The following is a 13,404-nucleotide window of genomic DNA, read 5'->3' as shown; positions in this document are numbered from 1 at the left end:
AAACATAACACTGATTGGGAACACTTGTTTTCACCTTCATCAACATTCATGTACCCTGAAGGCCTTTTCTGTGCAAGAAACACTAAAGGAACGTACTTTACGGATACCACAGACACCTTTAAGTGTACCTTTATTCCAAAAGGGACTATTCCTTTTATATAAATTCACATTCTTTTGCCTGCTCTTACTATAAAACACACAAACTTCAAAAAAATGTGTATTAATATTCTCCCATGCACAATGAACATTGAACTCAGTAAGAAACATGGAACAGCCTTCACCTATTTTAATTAATTTATTTTTTTTACCCCAATAGCTCCATTAATAGATAAATGTAATGGAATAATTTATTACATGAAATTATGCAATTCACTTACATCCATTTACTTTTCATAAAAATGACTTTTACAACACTGTGCTCTAGAAAAGGCACAATTCCACTTTAAGAGTTGTGATGCACTGCATACAAACAGGACTAAAGTGTAGAAGTCATCTGTCATTACCACATTTTTCCCATTGACAAGGCTATTCTGTTTTCCTGCTTCAACAAGGTTTAGATGGGTAAGATCAAAAGTAGTGGAACATGTGCAGTTATACCTATACAGCAGTAGGGGGGACCCCCACTGGTATAATGTATATCTTGATGTTTTAGCCTTATTTTTGTTGTTCAGAATTTGTGGTTTCAATTACAAATCAAATGAAGAAAGCTTTGTTTCAAATGTGGATGCTATGGTGTAACAAGCACATCTGGCCTATATGAAATATCAGGAAAGATGAGAGATGGACAGTCTTAGTCCATCACAATAGAGATTTTCAAAACCTTGTAGGAGCCAAAAGGCATAGCATGAAGCATTGGCTACAAGAAAAACTCAACAAAAAATGAGGCACTTTTTAAGGAAAAAAATAAAATATAAATGTCTTTTAGACTAACCTGTGCCTACTGAATGGGTAAGTAGATGATGGGAGCCCAGAAGCATCAGTTAGGACTACAACTAATTCCATAAAGTGGAGCACAGTGAAGCCATACTCCGGTAATACTGAGATTCAGCTAACAGACCCCAACCCTCTACTCAGATCAAGATCGCAGCTTGTGCTGGAAGACTGTAGTCTGTATGCTTCAGTGCCATATTAATGAGAAAAATCACAAAGTAAATTTGTTCTCCACATCTCACCTTTAGGTAGTCATACTTCATGCCCTCCTGTTTTGTAGATTTGTTTATTTAATCTACAGTACAACGTTCTTGTGGCTTTAAATAGGAGATTAGGGGATTCTTGGTATCCCCTTCTTTACACTTTCTCTTCCAATTTTCCAATCCCTTAATCATTTGCAATAATTGTAAGGGATGCTGGGCACAAATTTCTGCCATTACAAATCCCCTGGTGCAAGTAGTGCTGGGGAAATCTTAGCACAATACAACTCAGATGCTTAAATAATAAGAATGTTAAATATCAAGTAAATGACTAATCGTGTATTCGATACAATTTGTATCGAGGCACAATTAGTCGATAAGGGGCCACTGCAGCTCTGCAGTTTAAATGTAGTCTGAGCTGGGCATACAGGAAGCCGGCTCCTACTACATTTAAACTGAAGAGCTGCAGCAGGAGTAGGAAGTAGGTCAGGAGCTGTGCCTCTGCCTCCTCTTTCCCTCCGCCCCATACACAATGCGGAGAGGTGCTGGCGGGGGAACAGCATTTAAATTGGTTCCAGACCAGCTCCTGCTCTGCCCCCCGCCTTGCTACTTCTGAGAGGCAGCAAGGTAGGGGAGAAATGGGAGTAGTGGACTCAACTACTCTTTTACGTCCCTATCAAACACCACCTTATCTTATAGCATGAAAGGAAAAGTCCAATTTCATTCTTGGGTCTCCCACTTGCTGTATTTCTAAGATATAGCCAAATACTTTGTTGAGCTAGCTCTTTAAGTGGACCTTAAAGAGAGCTTTGAAGAAGTATACCAAATAGTCATTTAAATGATTAACCAATAAACCTGGGCTTATCAGTTAATCCAAATAACTACATGCACACACACCCCCATCTGTGTCAGAGGCAGCAAGGGGTGGGAGGAGGCAGGAGCTGGTGCCTCTGCGGAGCTGGCTGCCTGCCACAGAGGCAGCAATGTGGAAGGCAGGTAGGAGGCCAGTGCTCAGGGGGAGCTGGCTTAAAAGCCGGCTCCCTACCAGCACCAGATTCTGTGGAGCTGCCTGTTCCCCCGCCCACCATGCTGCTGCTTCAGAGGCAGCAGTGCAGAGGGTGAGGAGAGGCAGGTGGGAGTCAGCATACACGGGAATCTGGCAGGCAAGAGCTGGTCTGTGCAGGGAACTAATTTTTAAACCAGCTCCCCTTGTGGACTAGCTCTACCTACCACCCTATGCTGTTGCCTGTGATACAAAGGCAGCAGTGCAGGGTGGTAGGATGCTCCACGGGAGTGGGGCCGGGAGTGCACTGGCTGTCGGCTCCGCCCCCGGGGGGAACATTTTAGTAACTGAGTAACCACTAAAAATTGGGCAGCTACACAATTACTAAAATAAAAGATATCTAACATCTCCAATATCAAAGTGTTTGTCAAAATTTAGCAAATTTTCCATCAACATCTTTAATATTACCAAACTCCTTAGATTAGTAACATTATTTCCTTAAAAGGGCAAAGTTAAATATTTTAATGGCAAACACTGAATTTTACCCACTTTCAACATAAAGGAAATTATTTTAGCATATTTCTGAGACTAATGCATCAAAACATTTGAACATGCATCAAAACATTTTACGAACATTTACTAAACCGTTTAACACAAATTGTTGAAATATACATACTACATATTTCCCTTTTTTGTAGGGTTAAAAGGAACATTCAAAAGATACTGAAAAGCAAAACCCAGAATGTTTCTGAAAAACACACCAGCATTGTGCTAAGTATATTTAAATCAATTTAGTCATTTCCTTCATCCAAAATAATGAAAAAAGAACAGATATTTGGAACAAACTCTTCATGAATAATGATCTATATTAATAGCAAAGAACATGAGCAAACAAGCAGCTCTCAGTAAAGTCTCCTTGAAGGAGATAAGTTTAAACTGTAGGAATCATAATAGATTCACAGCTTTTCCATCAAATCCTCTTAATGAAGATTTTCAGATATGCAACAGAACTCTTGGAAAACAGGCATCACATGGTAGGTTGGAGGTATCCAATATTTGTATCTTGTGCTTCCTACTTCATTTCTTGCAGTTTGGAACTTATCATGCAACGTGCTTTGGAGGGGGCACAGCATCTCACATGATTAAGCCTTTGAAGGACAATACTTCAAAACAGTCAAGAGCATTTCTACGAAGTATAAACCAAGAATAGCCTCAAAAGTTATTGCGGCAGAACTCATCAATGCTGCATCCACATTAGTAACCTGTGTTCTGGAATGTGTTTATAGAAATGGGTAATAGGTAGGTTTACATATGTGCAAATATAAACAGTTATTGTAACTAGTGGTTTTTTAAAAGTCACACTTGATTCTGTCCTCTTGCAATATTAGGTAGATGTAGCAATACCAGTAGTTGAAAGACTCAGAGCAGTAAGTGCAGGTTGTAGCAAATAAGAGGGACTAATTTTAACTAGATTTTTGATGTGCCAGTTACTAATTTGTGGTAGAATAGAATTTTAAAAATTCCTTTCAGAAAAACATAGTATATTTTGGTTAAAAGTGACCCAGCAATGGAATACAGCCAATATAGGAGTGTTAAAAGTCACACCCTCTCCTCTCCTTGCTTACGATAGTGGTATAAAGTGCGCTTACTCAATAGGAGAGCTTTAGCAGAAATTTGTTTGAACATTCCACTCCTGAGCTAGTTTAAAACAGCCCCTTGTGGCTTTTATAAGCCAACATAATTTAGAAACCGCTCTGATGCAATGGAAGTAGTGCTCATTAGTAGTAGTAGGGCATTGTTTTGTGTCAGCATTCCATGCCATTCCTTAACTTCCACTCTGTACACTGTGGGAATACTCAAGAGTCTGGTCCATAGTCTTTATCAGGTCACTTTAACCAAGTGCCAGTTGAAGACATTTCATATAGGTGGGAAACAGGGCAAAGAGAGGCAGAAATTATACTCTTCTGCTAAGATGCAAATCCACACTATGGCACACTTTCTAGATCCAAACTTGTTACTGGGGATTTTAACAAATCCCAGTTTTATTTTCCACTTTTCAAATGTGGTTTCTCATGTTTCTCTAAGAGACATATGGTGGAAAATGTTACATTGCACTTTTAGCATTTGTATGCTTTTTTAACTTGGTGTGTTTTTACATGTTTCTCCAGAGCACATTTATCCATGGTGGAAAACTCACATTTGTTGCAGCGTAACTTTAAATGAGTTAGTAAGTGGCGCTTCAGGTGGCTAGAAGTGCGGAAAGCAAGACCACACTGATCACATTTGTATGGCTTTTCACCTGTATGAATTCTCAAGTGCTGCTTAAAGTTTCCACTATGGGCAGTAGCATAGCCACATTCCTCACATTTGTATATTTTGACAGGTATATTCTGAAGTGATTTCTCTTGAACTTTACTACTAGCCAGATTTTTTTCATTTGAGTGTGAAGCCAAATGCTGCTTAAGGGATTGCCATTTGTCTGCTGAATAGTCACAGTTCCTACATTTGAGGCGCTCCATCTTTAAATGCACAAGCTTGTGTCGATTTAGATGACTTGAAGTGCGAAACTTCTTCTCACAGGTGTCACAGCTGTGGGGTTTTTCACCTGTATGAATCCTTGTGTGTAGCTTGAGGTTGCTTAAAACATAAGTCATGTAATTACATTGTTCACACTTGTGAAGTTGTGAAAGACTTTTTGATGGCAGAACATGTTCATTTTCTTTGCCCTCATGAACATCCATCTGTTTCTGAAGGTTTTTTGAGAGGAATATGGAACGGACATGCTTTAAGTCTTTTGAGGAATTAAGATCTTCCCTTTTAGGACAGGCGCTCTTATGTATTTCACGGTGCAACTTAAGGTGGTCTGAAGTGTTGCACAAATAATGGCAATGGTCACATTCATGATGGTTTTTTATGTGCATAAGACTATGTCTCTGCAAATGGCTGGAGCTGAAAAACCTCTTTTTGCATTCTTTACACTCAAATAGTTTTTCACCACTATGCATTCTAAAATGCAGCTTCAGGTTGCTAAAAATGTAAGTGGCATAATCACATTGTTGACATCTGAACAGTTTGTGAGAAGTCCCAAAAGGAGGCTGTGCATTAACATACTTAGCATGTTCCTCGCCCTTGGGAGCATATGTAATAATCTCATTACATTCTTCAATTTGTGACTGAGTGAACTTCTCAAAGAACAGATGCTTCTCTTTGTAAAACAGTAAATCATACTGATCACTCATTTCGGTGTTCACAAGAGTTTCTGATCCGCTCCTCACAACAGGCAAATTGTTGGTTCGCTGGCTGCTTTGCCACATTTTTTTGCCATGGGATATATTCATCTCCCTCTCAAATTCATTCTTCTGTTCAAGTTCTGTTCCTGAAGCCAGCATTTCAAGTGTCCCATTAAGCAGGTGATCATCCAATTTATTGTTAGAACCAGAGGAAACCTGATCCTTTTCATAATCGTTGTCACCTTTACATGTTTTGCTTGCATTGTATTCATTGCTCTCATTTGCAAACATCTCATCACAGCCTTTAACATGAGTATGAAATTTCTTATGAAAGTAGAGCAATCCTTTACTGTAAAATACTATGTTACACTGATCACATGTATAGCTCTTTGGAGGACTTTTAGTTCTCTTCTCCTCGACACACAAGCCAAGGCATTGCTGTCTTTGGCATAATTTTTTTCCAGTATGTATATTTGTATGTCTCTTTAACCCACTTGTGCTTGTGAATGATGACTGGCAGAATTCACAGGAATATGGCTTAGCCCCGGTATGAATATAACTGTGTTTCACCATGCTTGCAAAATACAGTGAAAAAAATGTACAGAACCTACACTTATACAATCCATAACCAGCATGCCAGTACATGTGATTTAGCATATAGGACAAACTAACACAAGAATAGTCACACTGAGGACACTGATAAGGCCGTCTGCCTTTATGTCCCTTCATGTGATAAACAAAAAGCTTGGGATCTGGTGAAGCAAAGAGACAAAATTTGCAAGAAAAAATAACTGGAACAGCTGCTGTTTTATAGTCCCTTTCAATTTTGATGAAGAACTTCTCATACTTACTTTCCTTTTTCTTATTTGCAGAGTGTATTTTTACTGGGTTCTCTTTCCTGGGTTTTTCAGGGTTCATACTTCTTCTACCTTTTCTTGTATTTTTCAATCTGGTCATTTTCTTATGAAATTTAAGATGGCGTTTAATGTTGACAGAAAAGAAAAAGCTTCTTTGGCAAAAGCAGCATTTGTGAATTTTTTTATCCTGATGTGCTGAATAAACATGTTTCTTTAGAATACTTTTATTTGTACACACAGAGTTACAAAACCTGCATTTCACATTCAGTGTCTTTTCATGCTTGTACGTAGATCCTACACAAACAGTTTCACTATTATGCTCATTACCTAGTTGGAATGTCTCTTCTTGTTTTATAATCACATGAGAAAAATCACAATCTTCTTGCTTATTCATCATCCTGGGAGATGGAATTACTGACTGATGAATAAGCGCTTCAGAAATATTCAATCCAGGATTATCACAAGCATTCCTTGCCAAGTCCCCTACTTCTTCTAGCAAGTCTCCTGCTGAAGAAAAATCACCATTAGCGCAAGTAAAATAAGTACTTGGGACTTGCTTTGTTTCTTTTATACCATTCAGATCTTCAGTGCTACTACCCATTTCAGAATTCAGAGTGTCATCTTTAGAACCACTTCTCTTTCTTGTTCTGTCATCTGTTGTATTCTTTGCAGTCTCTAAAGAGGCAGTACCTAAAAATGTAAGAAAATACATATGACATCCAGTAATCTGCCACTGAGCATGATCTCAGTAACTTCCATCTAAGTTATGATCAGATAAACGAAGCACTCTAGTGATAAAAGTAGACAATTTCTGACTGCCATCAGAATTTGTATTCAGAATAGGGAATACCACTCACTGATGCAAAAAAAGGTAAAATGATTTCCTTATATGATTTCATTCAGCTGTAGTAGACGTGAACATAACTACTGGTTCTCCAAGAGTATTCACCAATAGCCATATCTTCATAGTTCTCACCCTCACGCTTACTGGTGAGCAAAGTTAAGTGCTAAATTAGAGACTGAGACACTGATTGAAGGTATAAATAATGTAGGAAAGGTGCAGACCAAGCTTCCCTCAACAATATGGACAGAACATCCAACCTGCAATACACCTGTTATTTTAGCCCTTACCTGCTTGTGAGTGCAAACTGCTGTTGGACAAAGTCTGAATAGAAATTTTGGGCTGGGTGGTCCACCATGGCGCCCCTCCTCTCTAAATTAAAGGAACAGAACAGCTGTGCACCATTACAACACTGGCAGTCATTTTTCTATTATATAAAATATTGTTTGTCACTACTAGGGGAGGTCAAATGACACAAAATGATCTGATGAAGTGGGTTCCAGCCCACAAAAGCTTATGCCCAAACAAATGTTAAGTTTTTAAGGTACCACGGGACTCATCATTGTTTTGCTGAAACAGGCTAACATGGCTATTCCTTTGAAACACCTCAATTTCCATCTAAGGATGTTAAAATACAATTATTTGGCTAATAGTATAGCTGCTAGGCTCTTACTACATTTAAAATGCAGAGGCACACCAATCAGCATGAGCCAGAACTGCTCGCGCTGAGTCCAGCAGCCTCTGTTCACAGCAGCCAGGGCTGGCCACAGATAGCTCTGGCCGCTGCAAACAGGGGCTGCTTCGCAGCAGCATTCCCTATCCCTCCCCACCCCCGACACTGACTCTGAGTCAAGGGGAGAGAGGAGTAGTCAGCATCCCGGAAACAGTGTCGGGAAGAACTGGCTTTTAAACTGGCTCCCCCCAGCACCAGATCCTGTCCTCCTGCCCTTGCTGCCTCTCATTGAGGCACCAAGAGTGGGGGGGTGCCACAGAGAGCATGGAGCCAGCGGGGACTGCTTGAGTCCCTGCTCACCCTGTGCCCTCTGCAGCAATTCCGAAGGGCTCTTGTACATTTCAAAAGCAGAAGTGCCTGCAGTGGGAACCTGCGAGAGCAGGGACTGAAGCAGTTCTCACTCACGCCATTTCCAGCTATGCTTCTGCCTCCCCTGCCCCCCACAGAGATTTACCAGCTTTACCGGTTCCCCCCAGCACTGGCTCCTGCTCCCCCTGCCTCTCTCTGATAGAGGGAGCAGGGGGAGGGAAGCAACTAGTTAAGCCAACTAGTCGCTGACATCCCTAATTCCACCATTGTTAATCCAATATATTTGTTGACTATAACTTGATCAATTATGGCATTAATCCAATACCACAAAAGTATCAAAATATTAAAAATGGTATTACATCTTCAGTTCACTATTTGACTCGTGCTACTTATTAAGTTTCTTGCTTTTGCTGTACTTCCTTTCTCTTCCTATCTTTACCTTTTCTACTATGTATTTGAGAGCGCTTGTGCATCTGTCTGTCAGAGTCAGTTTGTTCAACAACTCCTCCTAAACATAAGAGCTAAGACCACCAGATTTGTTATGCAGCTTCCTCTTATTGTAACATAAAACAAGGTAAGGGGTTGGTTGTGCCATGAAAATGCAATGTGCCTGGAAGGAATGTGATTGTTTCTCATAAAATGCTAAGGGAGGGGGTCTGCTAGCAGGTACAGTTATACTGCTGAAAGACAACAAGAGGTCAGGCATACCTATAAGACAGTGGCTAGCTGGGGGAGGGGATTTGTATATTGCTGGCCACTATCCACAGATAAGACTCCTGTGCTGGTGCTAGGCATAGTTGTTCTCCCTTCCACTCCCCCTGTGCTGGCCCCTATGCCCCACAGCCAGGGCCCAAACCAGTCCTCTCCACCCTCAGCTCCAGACACTGCAGTGGGGAACGGGCAGGCAAGCGCAGCTACTGTAGCAGCTCCGTGGAGCCACCAGACGCTGACACTGGCTAGGGCTACCACGGCGACCAGGCAGCCCAGCCCTATGAGTCAACCCCACACCTCTTGAATCCCCCACCACATACCTGATTCCTGCGCTCCTACAAGGACCTGAGCAACACCAGGTAAATCCTCTAGTCTTTCCTACAATACAATTTGGTGTAACTTTATCCTGAGTGATCTTCAGTGCCTCCCCCTTTCCCACTACTGTGTTTTTTCTCACTTCATCCCAAATTTCTCTCAATATCATACTTTTGCTTTTTAACCGTAGCTCATAACTTTGTCCTCACTCTCTCTCACCTTCAGTCTTAACACATCTCTCTCCTTCTTTACAATGGAATGCTAGCTGGTACTCTTGATTGCTATCAGAGAAATTGATTGCAGAAGTCTCATGTTCCAGTCCACCTTTAAATATTGCTCTTGGAATCAACTGCTTGTTTGTCTCAATAGTCAGACCATCCTTATTGTGATCACACAAGAGAGTAACAGGAATCTTTTGGCAATCAATGTCATAATTGCCTTCTTTGCTTCTGACACATACATTTAATGTTCCAAGGTTCATTCTGGGAGCTGATGAACAAGGCATATAATTTTGGTTTGGTTTGCTGCTGTCCAGAGCATATTGATGATTTAAAGAAACTTGGACTGAATTTGATTTCTCAAACACACTCAGAGTAACCTGCTCTTCCTTGGGACATTTTAGAACATTTTCTTCCTGCAAAGTGGGCTGCACCTGACTCTTTAGAGCATCATCACCACTTGAAGGCACCTGCTCTTGCTCTTCACTTTTTTTTAGGAACTCACCGTCATTCGAAGTGGCCACATCTTCTTCACTCTTTAAAATATCATCACTACTCAAGATTTCTTGCTTTTCATCTTCACCTTCACTTTCTAGAAAATCATCATCACTCAGCACAATGATGATAATGGGAAGGTCAATTTCAAATACATCAGATTCTGAAATCAGACAAAAACAGTATTAGCACTAGGGATGTAAAAGATTAACCAGCAAGCCTCACCCTTAATGGGTTCCAGTTAGCCAGCACAGAGCGAAGCAGCTCCCTGCCCGCCCTGGGCATGAGCAGCCCTTGTTCAGGCAGCCTAGCCATCTGCTCCTTCCCCCAACCTCCCACAAGTTACTTGCTGGCTGCCGACCCCACTCCCAGAGAGCCAGCTGCAGAGCTCCCAGGGAATCCTCCCTGGAAGTAAGGTCAGCAGCCCTTTTTCCCAGACTCAGCATTTTGCAGTCAGCGGCTCAGGGACATTCAAAGCATGGTGTTACATCCATCACCATATCTTAGACTTTTAGGACAGAAGGGACAATCAGGACCATCTAATCTGACCTCCCGCACATTGCAGGCCACAGAACCTCACCCATCCACTTCTGTAACGGAGCCCTAACCTCTGGCTGAGTTACTGAAGTACTCAAATCATGGTTTAAAAATGTCAAGTCACAGAAAATCCATAATTTACATTAGTTTAAACCTGCAGATAATCCATGCTTCAGAGGAAAGAAAAAAATGATCAGTCTGACTTAAGGGAAAATTCCTTACCAATCCCACATATGGCAAGCAGTTAGACCCAGAGCATATGGCAAGACCCAGCAGTCTGAGAAAGAATTATCTGTAGTAACTTAGAGCCCTCTCCATCTAGTGTATCTAATAGCCATTGACGGACTTATCCTCCATGCAATTATCAATTTTTTTAACCCTCTTACACGTTAGTCCTTCACAACACTCAGCGTGCACAGTATGAAGAATTACTTTCTTATGGTTGTTTTAAATCTGCAGCCTATTAATTTTATCAGGAGATCCCTAATTCTTGTGTTATGTAAAGGGGTAAAAAACACTTCCCTTTTCATTTTCTCAATACCATTCAGGCTTTATAGACCTCTATCATATCCCCCTGTTAGTCTTTTCCATGAACAGTCCCAGGCTTTTTAACCTTTACTGCTCTGGAAGCTCTTCCATACCTTTAATAATTTTTGTTACCATGCTCTGTATCTTTTGAAATTCTGATATACATTTTTTGAGATGGGGCATGCAGAAGTGGACTAGGGATTTTAAATTTCAAGTAATCGACTAATAGAATACTTGATGCACTTTTCATCGACTATTTGATTAGTGGATAGAGCCCCTCCATCTCTGAAGCATAGCAACAGCCTTAGGCAGTCTGGATGCTCTCTTCTGAAAAAGCCTTGTTTGCATTCAAGAACGCCTTTTTTTGAAAGAGCACTTTCGAAAAAAGGCGTTCTTCCTCGTGAAATGAGGAGTACCGCTGTCGACAAAAAAGCTACGTTCTTTCGATTTAATTTCGAAAGAACGCAGCTGTAGTCTAGACGCGGGTGAAGTTTTTCAAAAAAAAGGCTACTTTTTTCGAAAAAACCCTGCAGTCTTGACACAGCCTAGGAGGGTGGTGAAGCACTGGGATGGGTTCCCTAGCGAAGTAGTGGAGTCTCCATCCCTAGAGGTGTTTAAGTCTCGGCTTGACAAAGCCCTGGCCGGGTTGATTTAGTTGGGATGGGTCCTGCCTAGAGCAAGGGGCTGGACTTGACGACCTTCCGAGGTCCCTTCCAGCGCTGTGGTTCTACGATTAAGGCTACAAAAGGTAGAGTTTGAGCAAAGAACCGATAAGCATCAGCTCGCTGGCTGCGGTTCTAGCTCCATGCTAGCACTTTGGTAGTACCCCTGCCCCCCCCACCCGGCTGTCACCCCACGCTGCAGGCTGGGCCGTGTAGAAGTTACAGGGCGCAGCCGCTAAGATTTGCAGGGGGCCGCTCGCTTCCTCTGGCAAAGCGCTTTCTGCATCCCCAGCGGCGCGCGCCGCACGCGCTTCGGTCCGGGGTGTCCCCGCCGCAGGAGCCTGCGACGCACCAGGCGCCCCCACGGGGTCTCCTCGGGAGGCAGGCGAAGGGGCGGCAGCAGCGTCCTCACACGCTCCGCGGGCGGGGCGGTTCCCGCGGGAGGGGGCGGGGCTTCAACGAACAACCTGCCGGGGGCGGGGGGGGAAGGGACGCTCCTTTTGAACGTGACCCCCCCCCCGCCGCCCCAGTGGGGGTGGGGCGCCCCACCCCTCAGCCAGGCTGGGACTAGGGCCAGGCCCGGCCCCGCCTCAGCTGGAGCCAACCGGGCTCCTCCCGCTTCCAGCGCAGCCTCCCGCCCCTTCCCCGACACCTCAAAGGAGACGCCGGGTGCCTACCGCAGCTCCCCGCCGCCTCCGGACTCCCCAGCCCCGCCGACATGGCGCAGGCCCAACGCCCTGCACACGGGCTTTTCCGCGCGCATGCGCCGTGGGGGGAAGCGAAGCCTCCAGCCCTTACCGTGTCAGGGAGAGCGTCTCCTGCGCAGGCGCGGAGGGGGGGGGGGGCGACAAGCGAGGGAGTGACTCGTCTCCCGCCCTTCCCTGCTTAGGCCGCTCTCGCGGGCCTGGTTGCTAGAGGAGCTCGCGCGCCAGTCTCTAGGGCGGTGTTTCCCATACGGTGCTCCCCGGAACCCCAGGGTTCCACGAACGTAAACGGGAGAACCCGAACACTCCCCTCCCCCCCCCATAAAGCAAAGACGCTGGCTCCTTCTCTTATTCCCCACTGCCCTTTCAGACACCTCCTGTCCCCCCCCCCCCGCCACTCTGCTTTTACCAAGGGACCTAGCAGCAGCAACAGCTGCTTGTCCTGCTTCTGCCCATCAACCCAAGATCCCTCTCCCGCGTCCCCTGCTGCTGCTCTTACTACATCCCTTGGGAAAAGCAGAGCAGCAGCGGGGGATGCGGGAGAGGGATCTTGGGTTGATCGGGCAGAAGCAGGACAAGCAGCTGTTGCTGCTGCTAGGTCCCTTGGTAAAAGCAGAGCAGCAGCGGGGGATGCAGGAGAAGAATCTTGGGTTGATCGGGCAGAAGCAGGACAAGCAGCTGTTGCTGCTGCTAGGTCCCTTGGTAAAAGCAGAGTGGCAGCGGGGACGCGGGAGAAGAATCTTGGGTTGATGGGCAGAAGCAGGACAAGCAGCTGTTGCTGCTGCTAGGTCCCTTGGTAAAAGCAGAGTGGTAGCGGGGATGCAGGAGAAGAATCTTGGGTTGATGGGCAGAAGCAGGACAAGCAGCTGTTGCTGCTGCTAGGTCCCTTGGTAAAAGCAGAGTGGTAGCGGAGGACACAGGAGAAGAATTTTGGGTTGATGGGCAGAAGCAGGACAAGCAGCTGTTGCTGCTGCTAGGTCCCTTGGTAAAGGCAGCATGTGTGTGTGTGGGGGGGGGGGAGTACTATCAGTGAGTGAAACACCGGAACTCCTACTCACTGTGAGGATCGGAACAAATCCCCATACACACTGTGAGGACACGTGGCTCCTGTGTGTGACTTTAAGTTTAAGA

The 13,404-nt window shown here is 44.1% G+C and overlaps 1 protein-coding gene across 1 annotated transcript; it reads right to left on the bottom strand.

Moving 5' to 3' along the window:
* Positions 1-280: 280 nt before the first annotated feature.
* On the bottom strand, positions 281-12,369 carry LOC142827749 (uncharacterized). Its single transcript, XM_075923374.1, is given in 4 exon segments — positions 281-4,276; positions 4,278-6,910; positions 9,349-10,005; positions 12,247-12,369. Coding segments are annotated over 4 exon segments (3,372 nt in total). The 5' UTR covers positions 12,290-12,369; the 3' UTR covers positions 281-4,237.
* Positions 12,370-13,404: the final 1,035 nt, after the last annotated feature.

The sequence above is a fragment of the Pelodiscus sinensis genome, chromosome 3 (genome assembly GCF_049634645.1).
Source record: "Pelodiscus sinensis isolate JC-2024 chromosome 3, ASM4963464v1, whole genome shotgun sequence".
Lineage (NCBI taxonomy): Eukaryota > Metazoa > Chordata > Testudines > Trionychidae > Pelodiscus > Pelodiscus sinensis.
Note: the sequence above shows the minus strand (reverse complement) of the source record. Positions and strands in the feature narration are given on the sequence as shown.